At 37.4% G+C, this 15,565-nt stretch overlaps 3 protein-coding genes across 11 annotated transcripts; 1 reads left to right on the top strand and 2 right to left on the bottom strand.

The window, feature by feature from the left end:
• Positions 1-36: 36 nt before the first annotated feature.
• On the bottom strand, positions 37-9,389 carry LOC105689704 (extended synaptotagmin-3). Of its 6 annotated transcripts, none has more exons than XM_048658474.1 (17): positions 9,244-9,389; positions 8,092-8,420; positions 7,812-7,952; positions 7,349-7,425; positions 7,169-7,235; positions 6,948-7,093; positions 6,740-6,860; positions 6,486-6,656; positions 4,284-4,381; positions 2,862-2,910; positions 2,663-2,752; positions 2,471-2,557; positions 2,231-2,389; positions 1,984-2,136; positions 1,774-1,897; positions 1,360-1,648; positions 37-1,261 (listed from the first exon to the last, which is right to left on the bottom strand). In XM_048658474.1, exons 2-17 carry the CDS (start codon positions 8,386-8,388, stop codon positions 934-936), a joined length of 2,397 nt encoding a protein of 798 aa, XP_048514431.1. In that variant the 5' UTR covers positions 8,389-8,420; positions 9,244-9,389; the 3' UTR covers positions 37-933. The 6 variants fall into 6 exon arrangements, with proteins under 6 accessions (XP_048514431.1, XP_048514430.1, XP_048514429.1 ...); XM_048658473.1 differs by lacking the exon at positions 9,244-9,389 and adding an exon at positions 8,823-8,958; XM_048658472.1 differs by lacking the exon at positions 9,244-9,389 and adding an exon at positions 8,606-8,747.
• Positions 9,201-12,323, top strand: LOC105689705 (uridine-cytidine kinase-like 1). 2 transcript variants are annotated; one of them, XM_012406925.3, is made up of 10 exons: positions 9,201-9,342; positions 9,698-9,825; positions 9,883-10,053; positions 10,220-10,326; positions 10,433-10,603; positions 10,695-10,766; positions 10,847-11,098; positions 11,204-11,413; positions 11,495-11,680; positions 11,770-12,323. In XM_012406925.3, exons 1-10 carry the CDS (start codon positions 9,290-9,292, stop codon positions 12,082-12,084), a joined length of 1,665 nt encoding a protein of 554 aa, XP_012262348.2. In that variant the 5' UTR covers positions 9,201-9,289; the 3' UTR covers positions 12,085-12,323. The 2 variants fall into 2 exon arrangements, with proteins under 2 accessions (XP_012262348.2, XP_012262347.2); XM_012406924.3 differs by lacking the exon at positions 9,201-9,342 and adding an exon at positions 9,383-9,561.
• On the bottom strand, positions 11,704-15,507 carry LOC105689707 (E3 ubiquitin-protein ligase Iruka). 3 transcript variants are annotated; one of them, XR_007279391.1, is made up of 8 exons: positions 15,221-15,494; positions 14,701-14,832; positions 14,415-14,596; positions 14,223-14,330; positions 13,873-14,149; positions 13,699-13,796; positions 13,328-13,582; positions 11,704-11,995 (listed from the first exon to the last, which is right to left on the bottom strand). XR_007279391.1 is itself a non-coding variant. In XM_020854486.2 (7 exons), the coding sequence occupies exons 1-7, from the start codon at positions 15,302-15,304 to the stop codon at positions 13,571-13,573; spliced, it is 894 nt and encodes a 297-aa protein (XP_020710145.2). In that variant the 5' UTR covers positions 15,305-15,507; the 3' UTR covers positions 12,293-13,570. The 3 variants fall into 3 exon arrangements, 2 of the variants coding, with proteins under 2 accessions (XP_020710145.2, XP_012262351.1); XM_020854486.2 differs by lacking the exon at positions 11,704-11,995 and having other exon boundaries at positions 12,293-13,588; positions 13,704-13,796; positions 15,221-15,507; XM_012406928.3 differs by lacking the exon at positions 11,704-11,995 and having other exon boundaries at positions 12,293-13,582.
• Between the last annotated feature and the right edge of the window lie 58 nt (positions 15,508-15,565).

Consider the following 15,565-nt stretch of genomic DNA (forward strand, 5'->3'; position numbering starts at 1 on the left):
GTAACGAAATAGGACTTTTTTACAGGAAAATTTGAATACTGATTATCTTATTTGTCTATTACCAACAATATATTGTAACATTAAAAGTGTAAACAAAAAAATGTATAGCAAAGGTGAAAATATAATCCTAATGTTATTCTTGAACAAAAAATGCCAGAAATATATTAACTTTACTTTGTTAATAGCGTAAATATATCATATGTTATTTGAAAATGTATAACACAGTATATAGATATAGATTTGTAGTGAGGCCAGCACTATCTTCATCAATAACTTGAAATAGAATTAGTTAATCAATAGTTTTGTTCAATTAATTCAGTGTAGTCAAACTTGGACAAATTCATAGTAGTAATTGTACTTTTGATTTAATTTATCGAATAGAGATGTTTGCTTGTTGTCAACATGCTCAGTATCAATGGTCATGAAATCGGCTGTCAGAGTTGAAAAGTTATAAATGCAATCAAATTGTCTGAGTATAATTTCTCATTGGAAAAATATCAAGTTCGTGACATGGTAACAGCTTGGGGAATTATAACGTAGGCTCATTTATCAGAAATATACTTTGATAATACAGTGTTATCGGCGATTTCAAAACCTTGTAGAAAAATCTTCAGGGGTTCTTATACACTACCAAATTTTATTGAGTTTTATACCTAATAATACCACAGAACACTGAACAATATAGCACCTTTGTATTTTTTCCGTGAATTTCACATTTTGAAGTGTATATGACCCCTTAAACGTTTAAATAAATAGCTATAAATATTTGTTCGCAATAGTAAGCAAATACGCTTTCGAATGTAGCCTTTGGTATGGACTTTCTATTCTGAACCATTGAATAAAAAAAATAACTTATCTTTTTACTCTTTTAACAAAAAATTTGTTTTCTCTGAAAATGAGCTATCAACACTGTGTTATATTCCTCCTCATTTCTCAATTCTGATTCACAGGAAGTAAATCGAACCAGCCAGTAATTGGTTGGGTGAGATCGAGATCACCTAGAGTCAGATAGACCTGCCCAATTACATTTCCACCAGTAGAGAGCCATCCTTTTTGAGTACACACAGAGACTTCCAATTTCTTGGAATTAATGTCACCCTGAGAGATGAGATATTCAAATTGCTCATCGTAGACCGGACTACAGTTGTCCTTCATGACAGCAGTTTTGCGCTTAGATTCCTTGTGGCGATCCGGCAAAAGATAGAGCTTGACATAGGGATCTGGTATGCTGTTTGGATCGTTGTGAGGCAGCGGTAGATTACTGTATCAAAAAAAAGTCACATACATCTTTAAAGTTTTCTTTGTGCATAACACTCAGATGGTGGTATGGTAAGCCAAATAGGTTTTTCAAATACTCACGCGATTTTGTGTACGACAACTACGAGCTTCTGTCTAGCCACGCTGTGTCGCAAGGTCAGCTGAATTCTGCCTAATCCGGATTCTCCAGCTGAAGAAGTTACACTGAGATTCCTATGAATTAAATTTGGGTTTGCTAATACTGGTATAGAGTCAATTGAAACTGCTGCGGGTTCTTGAATCAATGTTGTCTCCTCTTCAAGACTTTGGCTTGGATTAAAGCTAGCTGTGGATATGGCACTACTGGTGACAGAATCTTTAGATAGCTGTTTTTTTAGTGGACTGGCTGAAACTGCAGAAAAAAAAAATAAAATGACTATTGCTCTGTAGAGATTTGAAGTCGTCTTGTCTGGTATAAAAAAACGATAGTAACATAAGGAAGAAAAAAAGAAATATGCGTAATAAAATAAAACTTACTACTGCTGGATGGGCTGATACTTATATTAGATTCTTCACGTTCAAGTTGTCTGTTCAAAGTAGTCAAATCCTGTTCTTCATCATCATCATCCAAAGTGCGCTCAGGAGCCTCGTATTTCAAAATCTATGTTTGAGAAAATTCGCAATTATTCATCATTGCTAGTGCAGCTCTTGAAAACAGGTTGCTAAAAAATATAGTCGATTCCTCACCCTGAGTGTCATTGAGAGGATGATTTTGCTGTCAGCTTGGGCCTGTTTCAGATTAAATGGTTGACGAGATACTTCTAGATTTTCTTTTTCCATTAACGATGTTAATGGATAGCTTAGTACGCCGACAGTTGTTCCTGTCTTTTCATCAACGATCTAAACAATCAACGGACTCAACATTGATCTGTGATGCATTCGATATTGATAATAGTATAAATATTAATATGGGAAACATGAAATGGAACATTACCCTTAGGTGCAGTGTATCTGTTTCTGGATTTGCAACAAGGAGAGTAAAGCCTTGTTCCCATATGGGATCACATGCCCGCATAATTGTTGCAGTTCTTTCCGTACGATTTCCAACCAATGCCTCAAGGTAGACATCGGGCTGTTTGGTACCTTTAACACACTACAAACGAATATGGAATCTACAACGTTGAACTATTCATCTATTGTTACGGAGTAATGAAGATTCGAAACTTTGTGTTACCGGTAAATTCTTAGCTGAATCAACATAGAGAATAAGCAACGCTGTGCTCATTGAGGTAACTCGTAGTTGTTGCGTTTCTGCCAGGGCCTGTGAAATAAAATTAATTGAATATTATGAAATTAGAAATAGTAGAACAGTTTTTCATCATCAGTTTTTTAACTGGATTCATCGCTATCCATTATATCTACTCACAGCTGGAAGGTCTACAAGATTTTTAGAGAGCGTCAACCATGTGAGTCGAAGATGAACCATACCATGCTTAGCAAACTCCAAGGTGATCCACTGTGGAAGTATTATGACAGTGGTTAATGGAAATTTCTTTAGAAGACCTGATGAGAATGCAACTTAGCAATTTGCAAGATTACTTTATTCAAATAATACTCAGACTCACAATGTCCAAAGTTCCTTTCTTCTGAACCCGGATGACTTCGATAGTAGCCCTATTATGTGGAACATGAAATTCATAATGACAATGGTGTAGATTTCATAAATGCGCAAGCAATTATTATATTCATATACACATGTACATAGTTATACATATATTCAAGTATGTATTTACTTTTACATGTGTATACCTATAATATAAAGCTGAACCTCATACAGTGCACATATCGTGAAGAGTGTGAATGTTACTATCATATAAAAGCTGTGAGGATGCCATGTGATAGATGCTACATGAAGCCTTTTAGAGAAACAAATAGATCTATATAATACTCTGTGCTGCAACATTCTGTGTTATCCTCATTAGAACAGAAGAAAATGCAGGCAGTAAGAACTGCAAATATACATGCACAGGTCTATACATACATACAATTATTGTATTTGTTATAGAAGTGTTAACATTCGTTAGCCTGCTAATGTCGGATGGTTAGCCATATTCTGCAACTTTTGATTTGCATGAGCGTACAATTAGTTACATGAGTTCAAAAATCAAACGAAGACTATATCATGATGCATCCGTCTTGCTTTTTTTTCTTCAATTTTTAGCAATTCATTTCTTTTTTTTGCCCTTAGGATAATCAATTTCCATCCAGCCACTATCCTCCATAATGCATCATCTACTACTGGTGGAAAAATTCTACATCTTTACGTGGACATTGCATTCGGTATAGTGGACAATGTGGATGATGTGTTCACTTGGTTGCTTTAGGAGTCTAGATTTTGCTACCTTCCCAGAGGATCGTCGTGACCGGTGTTGTCTTTGTCGTAGAGGCGGACAAACACCTTGTTGCTTCGTCCCGCATCCTTATCCTCTACAAACTGCCACACAATAGCTATTTTAGTTATTGTCTACTAACAGCGTGTAAACTTGTTGCAGGTAATTATAGATTAAGGTATAAATCCAAAGACTGAAAATAATCAACCATCACAGGGAGTATTACTCGGAATTATTCTGCTGATTATTACCACCCAAAATAAGCATAATATAATCAGAGATTAGTGGTATGAATGAGAAAAATTAAAAGAAGAGAAAAAAAGATAAGATTATTGTTTCAACTGCACATTGTTTACTGATAATATAGAGATATGGAATCACAGGCAAAAATGAGGAAAGAAATTCAGCTATCTCACATTTTTTTGTGAGTTATTTTAGTGATTTGGCATTTAATTTGGTGATCGATAAAATATAAAAGTGGAATCACAAATGTTGCAGCTTAGCTATTGAGAAAAATAATTCTAAATTAAGCAAGTGATTGGGATGATAAAGGATAAGTTGAATTATTATTATATAATAACATGAAATATAAAAGCAGCCACACGTTAATACTTCAGACACAATGAGCAAGCCGTTCGAAGCATATTTCTTTACTACCTTCCAAGAAAGTCGTCATTTCGGACACCAGGAAATCCTGGATCCCAATCCCAGACAGTTGTAGTTAACACTTGTGTATTGCAGGAACTGGCTACAGCCTGCGTGCCAATGCCACGATGTAAGATCAATAGAGATTTTACTTAAAATATGCTGGTAGATACAGCATTCATTATTTGTCATGTTGAGTTGCATCTGACTCTAAAGAGGACACGAGTTAGGAGGAACTTCAACCTCCCACTATCAGATGAAATTCTCGAAAAAAAAAAAAAAAAAATAGATTGCTGAACTAAATATAAAATGGGTCTCGTCCAAAACAATGACCTCTTCTGTCCAGAATGACAAATGTATAAATTGGTACAAAACACCAATGCTAACTTACAACGCAGAAGTTGGCAGACAATTAATAACCATAGGGGCCTATGAAGTGTTGTTGAAGATCGAATGTCATGCTCTAAAATGATAAATTTGTGGGAAATAGAGAATGTACAGTTACTATTTACCATATATGGGACAGCCTAATGAATTTTTCTAGTTCGCACACAACCAATGTACATGTGCATGTGTGACAATCCTAGGATATCGACAGCACTAAATTTTGAAAATACTTTACACATACATAAAATTGCGTAACAAGTTCACGACCTATAGGAAATACTAGTGTACAGTTACAATGAGTAGCATGACAAAGATAAACAGAATTAGAAGCTGGGGAAGGTGGGACAGTGTAACAGTATTAACAACAACAATCTACACCAACGCATACGCGCAAACAAAACATAAAATATATTACCGCCAAAGATGAACACACTACGATTTTTTCCTCCAGAGAGCCCCATTATTACATACACTGCCATGCATGTGAGAATTAATGCAGTTTACTTGTTTCATTGAATGACTTGCATGTTCTCTATGGAACTGACAATGAGTAAATGTAGTATGTACAGATATTACTTCAAAGGAATTTAAATGCAAATCAGAAATAAAATTATTGATGATTAATAATGGTGCACCTTTTGAAATGAGGAGGTTCCAAAGTAATATATATTTTCTCTACATCTGATCAACTCCCTTTCCTTATAAATATACTTATTCGTTTTACCACATGAAAAATCTTCTGCTTTTGTATATAGAATTTGTAGAAAGGCAGTTGATCGGAGAAGTTTTGAAATTTCAGGCATCGCAATATCTCACCTGCCCAGACTCTCGTCATCCTTTGGTTCATCCTGGTCCCAGACGAGCACGGTCAGCTGCTGAGCTATGGCCGACGCCACTGCGCACTAATGCCATACAATATGTCACGCACCACACATACATACCAAGGTCACGGTACTATACGTGTACTATTTTATACAGGAAGATAATGAGATGTTCATCGGAATGCTACCTCTTACTGAATATAACAATGGTTGATCGACATTTCAGCCATAGAGATATTTGGTTCATCAAAAACGAGATGCATATCGTTGATAAAATAGGATCCAGAATTTGTTTGCTATGTGGTTTACATTCAGAGTCCATAGGGATGAGATGTAATAAATAAATTTCTTCAGTTATTCATTGAGGCAGCATTTCGAGAAGGTAAGTAAAAGTGATTAACAAAAAAAAGTATTGTCAATTCTCTGCTATGCTATAGTGAATATATTCTAAATATATAATCGAATCATAGTACCAGAAAAAATTTAATAATCGTGAACGGCACTCTACCAATGATAGAAAACAATGACACATTTATTACCACCTTTTATGGACATCCCGATTAATCACACTCTACTTGATAAGTGATAGATATCAACGTACAGCACATCTAATTTTTAAAAGAATTCTTGTGACACTTGGAAAATGGCCCCATATCAAAAACCGTACTATTGAATTGATCGAACCACCATAAGTATTTTCAACAAATTGAAAAAAGATGAGATTCCTAATGAAAATGAACTATCATAAAATTTATGAATCAAGGACAAATAATTCACCGAATAAGAATTATCGTTTGGGTTAAAAGCATATCGAGTTTGTATAGCGCAATCTGCAGGTGGAATTTTTGTTCAATATTTAATGTGAGAATTATTTGAGGGATAATTTTGGAATCACTTTTTTACCAAATCCTAGTCATTGACGGTAAATCCAGTCTTTAAGAAAGCACATGCTGTAAATTCTACATAAAAATGTGTCTAACTTGTAATGAAAATTTTTGCAACATACCTCGCACCAAAAATCCCATTTAGGATTTACAGTATTGTCAATTGTTTTAGTTCGGAATTCCTGGCATCCAACGTTAATTATGGCGTATGGATCTGACTTTCCTTTACCCAGCATTGAGAAGTCTTTTTTCATCAGATGCTTTGCTTCAATCACATGGATACGTAGCACACCCTAAACACAAAAATATTTTTTTGAAGAGATTCAGTGAATTATGAATTCAAAATATTTTGCTAAATAACAATAACATAACTTACCTCTGGTTCAGGAGTTTTGAGTAACTCGGGAGGTACCTCTGGACTCAATGCTATCGGTAGCTTGTTTGGCAGTACCATAATGGCACCGATTTGTTCAATTATGGCTTTTCTCAAGATTTCACTGTAGAAAAAAAAATATCAAACTTGCTTATGGCCGTATAGTGAATAACGATATCAACCATATTCCTTTTTTTTTTAATTCACGCACCTTAAACCAGGCATATCTAGAAGATCAGCTGCACCAACTAGATTGAAATCAACTGAGGGCATGTTGAGGAAGAAGATTTGAAGTCCACCAACAAGTGGCATGATCGACAACAAAGGTTTCATTACCACACGTACCATCCCACGGATCTATAAAATTGAACATAAAATCTACAAACTGCTTTTCAGAGTTTTTTTCTTCTCTCTATGGCTTGTAGTTATTACCTGAAAATCTTTGATGCCCCCTTTGATGTTCTTACAAAAGAATGAGATATCACAATCTCCAGCATATCTGAAGCAGTAAAAATTGTATGATCTATTATTAGTGGTACTTGCTTGAATTACTCATCCAGAGCAGTAAGAATAACTTAAGTATATGAAGCTAATTACTGCTCGATAACTCACAGTATCTCTGCATCCAGGATGATTTCATTTCTGTCGGTATTTTTATCATAAACTTTGACCCCACCAATTCGTGGAGGCTGCAACACAAGAAGACCTTACAAATTGTAATTTGGAATTTGGAAGTTCTAGGATGATTGCATATCAGATAAATCTACATATTATCTATAAATTATGAATCAAAACTCTGGATTCCATGAAAAAACTTGAAAAATAAGTGGGTATTTTTATTGAATAACTTTTCAGAGCTAGTTTAGCTGACTCAAAACTTCTGACATTCCGGTCTGTTATTACGCAAATGTGTGCTAAATGAGTCAATTACAGTAACTTGATAGGTTTGGGAAACTTGGGGAAGTATATCCTGTTCTTGCAACTTCAATGTCGGTTTCTTTTCTCAGAAATCAGATAAACAGAGATAACGAATTTTTTTTTATAAATTCAATGGTAATAATATTTTTTTGCTTACAATACGTCCAAGAACCAATCTATCAAATGAGAATCCATTCAGTTTGTAGTCTGATAATCGAGCTGAGATTGCTGGCTCGATATCTTGTTTGCAGATTTGCTTCACAAACGCATTCATGCTCGGCCAAAGCTTGTATAATATCTGGAAGAATGAAAATTATTAAAAAATCAAGAGTGAGTAAAAGACAATCAAAGTTATTCATGGTTTTGAATTCAATAATTTGGTTTTTTTCACAGAGGTGAACACCAATTACTTTGAGAAGAACTGATCTCATTTTTACCTTGTTGAGCCATTCGGCACGGTCATAGTCAGGAAAATACACCCAAGATGGAAGCTCTGACATTCGATTGATAATCATGTGTTGTTCTCCTGCAAGAACTGCAGCTTGTGCAGTCAACCGCCGCTGATCGCTTTCCTTTTTCCATTCTTTTCGAAGTACAGCCAAAACTACTGGTCCTATGAACCATGCGATGCTCCAGTTCATGTACCCACATCCCCATACTATACCAACGGTGGCAAACTTTTTTACAAACGATATGATTAAGCCCACAATGTTTCCACTTCCTTCGGAGTTCATTTGGGCCACTGTGTTTTCTTCTTTGCTTGCACCTGCCATTTTTTTATTCCATAGATTTAATTTGTTTTTATAACATCATTCATCACACAGATTTCGAAATTCGATTACACAAGACAGTGATTATATTAAAAAAATGTAAAAGCTAAAAGTAAGTTCGTTACCGATGACGAATGTATAAATTTAGTATTCACCGTCTCAGAAATTGAAAAGTTATTACCTAGATATAGAGAGGAGCAGCCTCGAAACGCGTCTCAGGTTGTGGAAAGAGGAGGAATGAAGTTTAATTTAATATTTACAGCAATTAAGTTGACGAGTCATATGTTTGAAATTGTAGAACCGCAATGGGGAAGTGGGGAGTAGTGAGCAGATCCACGGCTTTGTCGCCGATAATTTGCGTGATTAGGTCATCGGATTATTTTTATCTCAGCGCACACCTGTCACGTTTTCAGAAATAATTTTCGTCCTGATCAAAGTGATGAAACGTTACGCATCGGTTGTGATCTGTCTTCGCGCTTGTTTGGGCGTCTGGTGGATGCAATAATTCATTTCAGTTGACTGTTATTCGAACTAAGTAGCAATTGGATACGAAGCACGATGAAACACAATCAAGTATCATTTATGTAATCGAAAAAGTAACACAGACTTATCAGCTGCCATTAACACGTCCATAGCAAGACGCTAATTCTGGTCATGCCTATCTGCGCGACAGAATCAATATTTGCGCATGAGCTGTCAGATGGTCACCCTTTAATCTTTTGCCAGTGGTTTTACCACGTTCCTTTTGAATTTTTTTTCTTTGCCTTCTCACTTAACTGTCGTTGGGCCATTATATTTCTCAACGAAACCTATACTGACCTTGCTGTGATCTGACCGTATTAAGCGCAAGTCTGTTAACCTTGCGATGGCTGCGAAAATACAGCAATTTGACCCTCCGAGTTCGGCCAGCTCAGATAGGTAAATTTTTTACAATCAATCGAACTAATCGATTTATTCAAATTACACAGGTTGTTCGGAACAGGTTTGGGATATTAGGTGAAAAAATTGAGCTAATCATTCCCATCTTCAATCCGGACGTGCTTGAAGGTTAAATATGCCCATTTTTACGACGCAACAATCACCATATGAAATAATACCGTTTCAACCATTCATGTCCACAGCTGTTTCTGTCTCCTTGTAAGGCTAAAAATACCACTGAAAATCTGAATACTCGTAATGAAATCTCTAAAATTTTTGCTTCGAGGGTCATGTATCTTACCTTGGAAAACGATCCGATGAAATGATTATGTTCTGTTGCATATGTTTTTCTTAGCGATGAAACGGAGCAGTGTCTCGAAGATCGGGAGGTCTTTTTAGCTGAGGAATCAGCAGAGGATGTTGACCGGTATCAGAGATCCAACGGTACTCCGACACCTCAATCTCCCAGGCCTCCTTCCACAGGTAGGACGTTTCTCGATTTTGTGGGATAATCTTATTAGATCATTATTGGTTCCTCAGGTTCTCAGAAGTCACCTAGATCTCGGAGACAGCGTACTACAAGCATGACTCAATCCAGTAAAAAGACATCAGCTGAATCTATTTTACGGAGCAAAACAAGGACCATATACACTGCCGGGAGACCTCCATGGTACAATTCTGCTGGCCAGCAAGTCGAACCATTTGTTATAGGTTGATATACATACCTACATGTGTTTAAAAACACACCATGTTGCATGTAATTTTACTGCAAGTTCCAAGTAGATCCCAACAAGTCCGCTGTGACAATTTTTTTTCTCAGCGCTTGGATTTTTCTATCTGAAAATGAATGCATATTATAAAGTTGGTAAAATTATAGGAATATGTGGGGGCAGTGCTTCTGGGAAAACTACGGTGGCGGCAAAAATAATAGAATCACTTGATGTTCCCTGGGTGACTCTTTTGAGCATGGATTCCTTTTACAAGGTGAATCGTTTTCTCTGTCTCATCCACCGACACTACCTGCAATGTTACTATTTCAAGATCACAGAGCTTGAATTGTACTGATTTCTGAAGTTTTTTTTCACTCTAGGTTCTTAATGAAAAGCAGCATGCAATGGCGGCCCAAAATGAATACAATTTTGATCATCCAGATGCGTTCGATTTTGAGCTACTTGCAGCAACGCTGCAGCGTCTCAAAGAAGGAAGAAAGGTGGAAGTACCAATCTACAACTTTGTCACGCATAGCCGCGAAAATCGAACTGTGAGTTATAGCGCGAAGTAACAGTTTGTGCCACTGAATTCCTCAATTTTTAAATTATATTGGTATATATGTATAACTTTTTTACTTAAAGAAAACTATGTACGGTGCAAATGTAATAATATTTGAGGGAATACTCACCTTCTACAATTCAGACGTGTTAAAGGTATGGCAAATAACCAAAGAATTTCTTTACCAATGGTATCAAATAAACTGAAGAAATTCTCTCGTCATTTTTGGTTCAAGATGTGCGATATGAAGGTGTTCGTTGAAACGGATGCAGATGTTAGACTTGCACGGAGGCTGAGAAGAGATATATCGCAAAGAGGCAGAGATCTGGAAGGAGTCTTAAAACAATACTGCACAATGGTCAAACCTTCCTTCTATTACTACATTGCCCCAAGTATGGTCCATGCAGACATTATCGTGCCACGGGGAGGTGATAATGAAGTGGCAATCGAGCTGATAGTACAACATGTACACACCCAATTGCAATTGGTGAGATGCGGTCCACGATAAAAATGATGACAACTATGGTAATAATGATAATAAAACTAAAAGTGACGACGGTAATAAGAAAAATTTAATTGGCACATGTTCCAGAGGGGATTCAAGTTACGTGAAAAATTAGCTCATTCGTACATCGGCCAACCTTTGCCAACGTCGTTATATTTGTTGCCAGATACACCACAAATAAAGGGTCTACACACATTTATTCGCAACAAGTCTACGTTCAGGGATGAATTTATTTTTTATTCAAAACGTCTCATACGACTAGTCATTGAATATGCCCTGTCGCTGCTGCCGTTTAAGGTAACCTAATGTTTCTCGCAAGTGTTCACAATTAATGCATAATTTTGGATGGATACCGATGTTTGAATGTTTTTGCCGTAGGAGATCACAGTTGAAACACCTCAAGGTGTGTTGTATCAAGGAAAACGAGGAGCAACCGACAAAATTTGTGGTGTATCAATACTTAGAGCAGGAGAGACTATGGAGCAGGCTGTGTGCGACGTGTGTAAAGATATACGAATAGGAAAAATCCTCATTCAAACGAATTTGCAAACTGGCGAGCCAGAGGTGACTTCTTTCCTATTTTTTGTTTCATTCTGACGTAGATATCGGCAACATGAAGATAATATAATTAATCTCGTACTTACTGATTCCAGCTGTACTATTTGAGGCTTCCAAAGGATATAAAGGATTATAAAGTTATATTGATGGACGCAACAGTTGCCACTGGAGCAGCAGCAATGATGGCAATCAGAGTTTTGCTGGACCATGACGTTGCAGAGGACAATATTTTATTGGTTTCGCTTCTCATGGCAGAATCTGGTGTTCACTCTATCGCTTATGCCTTCCCCCAGGTCAAAATAGTAACATCTGCCTTAGATCCTGAAATTAATGAAAAGTTCTACGTACTACCAGGAATTGGAAATTTTGGAGATCGTTATTTTGGCACGGAACCCTCTGTCGAAGAGTAACATATGGTAATCGTGGGATATTTCGTACGTACTCGTAACATCTATAAAATATTATTCGTTATATCTTACAATTACTCATAATTTTACACAGTGCCAAAAAGTTTTGATCGAAATGATTCATTGAAGTGCCTCTATTGGCCTTCGTTGGTTTTTTTAGTTTCAATTTGAGTGATTAGATAGGCAATAAATTACGCTAGCGCATTCTCTGTATTTTCCGAAATAAATATATTTCACTTTTATCTGTTGGCTTTGATACTTGTGAGCTTTAAAAATTGAAAAGCAGCTCCATTGTACAGGAAATCACGTTGCATAATGTGTGAAGCGGGCTGGGTATTTTCTACGTTCTTCCTCATAATATCAGATTACTTTCAATGTAGTGCACGTGTTATGTATGATATAGAGATGAGGTCTAAAGCTAGGTGACAAAATTTATTACACTTCTTCAATTCGAAATCTTTTTGGCATTAAGCCGTAGAAATAAAATAAAAATCAGTAATTCTATAGTCAACAATTATCTTTAATTATATTTTCCTATCTGACATACTTCAAAGATCACATCCGAAATTAAATGATTGGATGGTCTGCTTTCCAAAAGTTCTATCACATCGCTAATCGGTGATTTATTAATTTCTTCTAATAATCTATAGAGATAATATATTGAGACTTATTCAGGCTGAGCGTACGTCATCCTCTTCATTTCCTTGTTCCATCAATTACAAGTAATTGAAGTCTCCCATACGTCTCAATGCGTATGTATGATAATTAAATTTGATTTACAGAATTATTCTTAGCAAAGTACAGTTATGATAGGAATTGAATCGAATACGCGCCCTCTGGTTCGTCCACCGATGGATTTTCTGATTGATCTGATCAAAATATTTGCTCCAACAGAAAGTATAACAGCACCCTGACAACCCTATTACAGAATTTTGATAGTGAGCAAACCAAACTGAATGATGCAATTAAATAAAATACAATGACTTGGGGTATTGGGGTGATGCCCCATTTATTATTATTAATATTATTATTATTTTTTGTGAACTTGCATGACTGACACCAGGCATGGAATTAGTTTCAAACGGTAGATCTGACAAGCAGATGAATAATCCCCCAAATTGACGACGAGACGACGATAAATCAATTAAGATGGGACGGGGCGAAGTCAAAATTTATCAGTGCCAAGCAGTCTATTGAAAAGTAATTTCAACGATAAGTCAAAGGATATCAAATTTCGTCAGTTTACCTTGAAAAGTCTCTGAGAGGAAAAAATGATGCCATCAAGGAATAGGGCCTGGATGAAAGATTGAGCTATTGGTGTCATAGTTTTTACATGAATGGCACACAGTGGGAGAAGGAGTTGTAGCAGGTCAGGGGCGGCGACACAGCAATCATGGATACTTGATTCGAATTTTGTTAGTTGTAATCACCGGTGGCACTGCTCCCAGCTGACGTGGACTAGGTAGAGGAAGTTCTACTATTACTCGATTCATTGACTGCCCTGAAACATGTTATAAATCCGTCGTGTAAGGAATGCACGTTAGGATGGGTTGTATCAAAAACTGCCATTTAACATTGAAATATTGGGCATACTGCGAATAGGTTGTTATAACATACCTGAAAAAAGCAGCTAGATTTGGAGCAACTGTGTCTTGATTAGCTTCTACCGAATTTTGGTCGCCCAAACTTTGTCTGCAAATCGGGCACGTGCCATGCTGAAATCGAAGGGATATTAAGATAAGAAAATACTCTGTAAAAAACGTGTTGATGTACGACTATTATATTACTGACCAGTTCCAGCCAGGGTACAATGCAGGGAGCGTGGTAAAAGTGTTGACAGGGTAACTGCCTCACGGGTTCAGCTAGTCTAAAGTCTTCCCAGCAGACCGAGCACTGGAGCTTCACATCTACTTGTTCTTGGGTGACTGTAGTACTAGGTATCTGATCTATTTGTTCACGAGGTAATGGAGGTGGTCCTGTACCTTCCATTTGATTCAATAATTGTGTAACTATTGCATCCAATCCATCTCGGCCCCAAACATAATCTCCAGGATTGCCCAAGAAAAGTCTGCAAGTGAAAGGAAAATACTCAATATTGGTTTACTCTGTCTGAGGTTAGAGGCTTGACCTGTAATACATACACAGGAGTTTGTCCTTGACCTACTGGCACACCCCATCCAGACAAGTTAAATATGAAATCTTGTATCAGATGATCAATAGGTAGTCCCATAACTTGCCTTAGGCCACCCCTGTAGAAATTGAATGGAATTATTTACATGTTGCAGTTTTACAAAGGGTGACAGGTTATTCGAGAGAAATAACGTTTGTCTTACCTTCCAGGATTACGCGGATCATTTCCTAGGGCGTGTCGTTCACCTCCTTGAGTTCCACTCCTTCCGCTATTGGAGCCACCGACAACTCCTGGTGGTGCAGCCATACCACTGGCCATTGCACCGCTAGCTTCTGAGAGCTCAAAAAAGAGTTCACGCAGCTCATCTCTATTAGAACGTTGGAACTAAAGCAAGAAATATGTTTTTACATAAGCCATGGATTAGAAAGGCTACATATTCACAACTGTACATTGAACACGTATGAATCTCCTGTCCAATGAAAACTCACACCATAATCGGAAGCATCACCCTCTGCGTCGCTCAGCTCTTCGCTGCTAATATCCATGTCAGTGCCGCCGTCATTGCCTCTGGCATCTACCTCTTCAATGAATCCAGTCGAGCAGTGTGGACAAATATAATCCTGCATTAGTTTTGAAAATGATTTAAATTAGTACTATTGCCATCATCGTTATAGTTGTAATTGCTATTATAATGCGATGCTATTCAATTTCCGTGATACATAGGAGACTGGAAATATCTAGCAATCAATTTCCGACCGACATTCAGCTCAATAAATGGAGTTCCCTCAGGCCATAATGTTTCGCCTTGTAAAATGACATGACGGGCATAGGTTCGTACACATGCGTATGCATAATCTAAGCAGGTATATATGTAGAGGGCAAGGCACGGGATGAGGGGGAATTCGAGGTGACATCGTCTCGAGGAATGAACTGATTGAGAGCGGGTGTTGCGCAACTAGAACTCGGTCGACCTGAAGCTTTTTTTTACAGTAACACGAATTTACTTACAGGTAGGAGGTGCTGAATTTCAACGCTGCATCTGTGACAAAAAAATCGAGGCATTGGAGCCCCGTCTACGGCGGCTTCGGCCATGTTTGACGTATGTCGTAGGTACTGTTCAGGTTGTGTCGAGTCGTGTTCCACACTTCCACAGTCCCCTGCTTGTACCCCGTGCCCCGTCCTGGCTGGCCTCTTCGATATGACGATTCGTCGTCACCGTTCGTCGTCGTCTACCGTTGGAGAACAGTCAATTTCGGTTCTACAACTCCAAAAGATAGCGCCACAGCACAGGTATCGCTATTCGTTGGTAACGTACACATAGGGGTGAGCCGGGTGAGCTGATTGCCCCCGAGG

This window comes from Athalia rosae, chromosome 7 (genome assembly GCF_917208135.1).
Source record: "Athalia rosae chromosome 7, iyAthRosa1.1, whole genome shotgun sequence".
In the NCBI taxonomy this organism is placed as follows: domain Eukaryota; kingdom Metazoa; phylum Arthropoda; class Insecta; order Hymenoptera; family Athaliidae; genus Athalia; species Athalia rosae.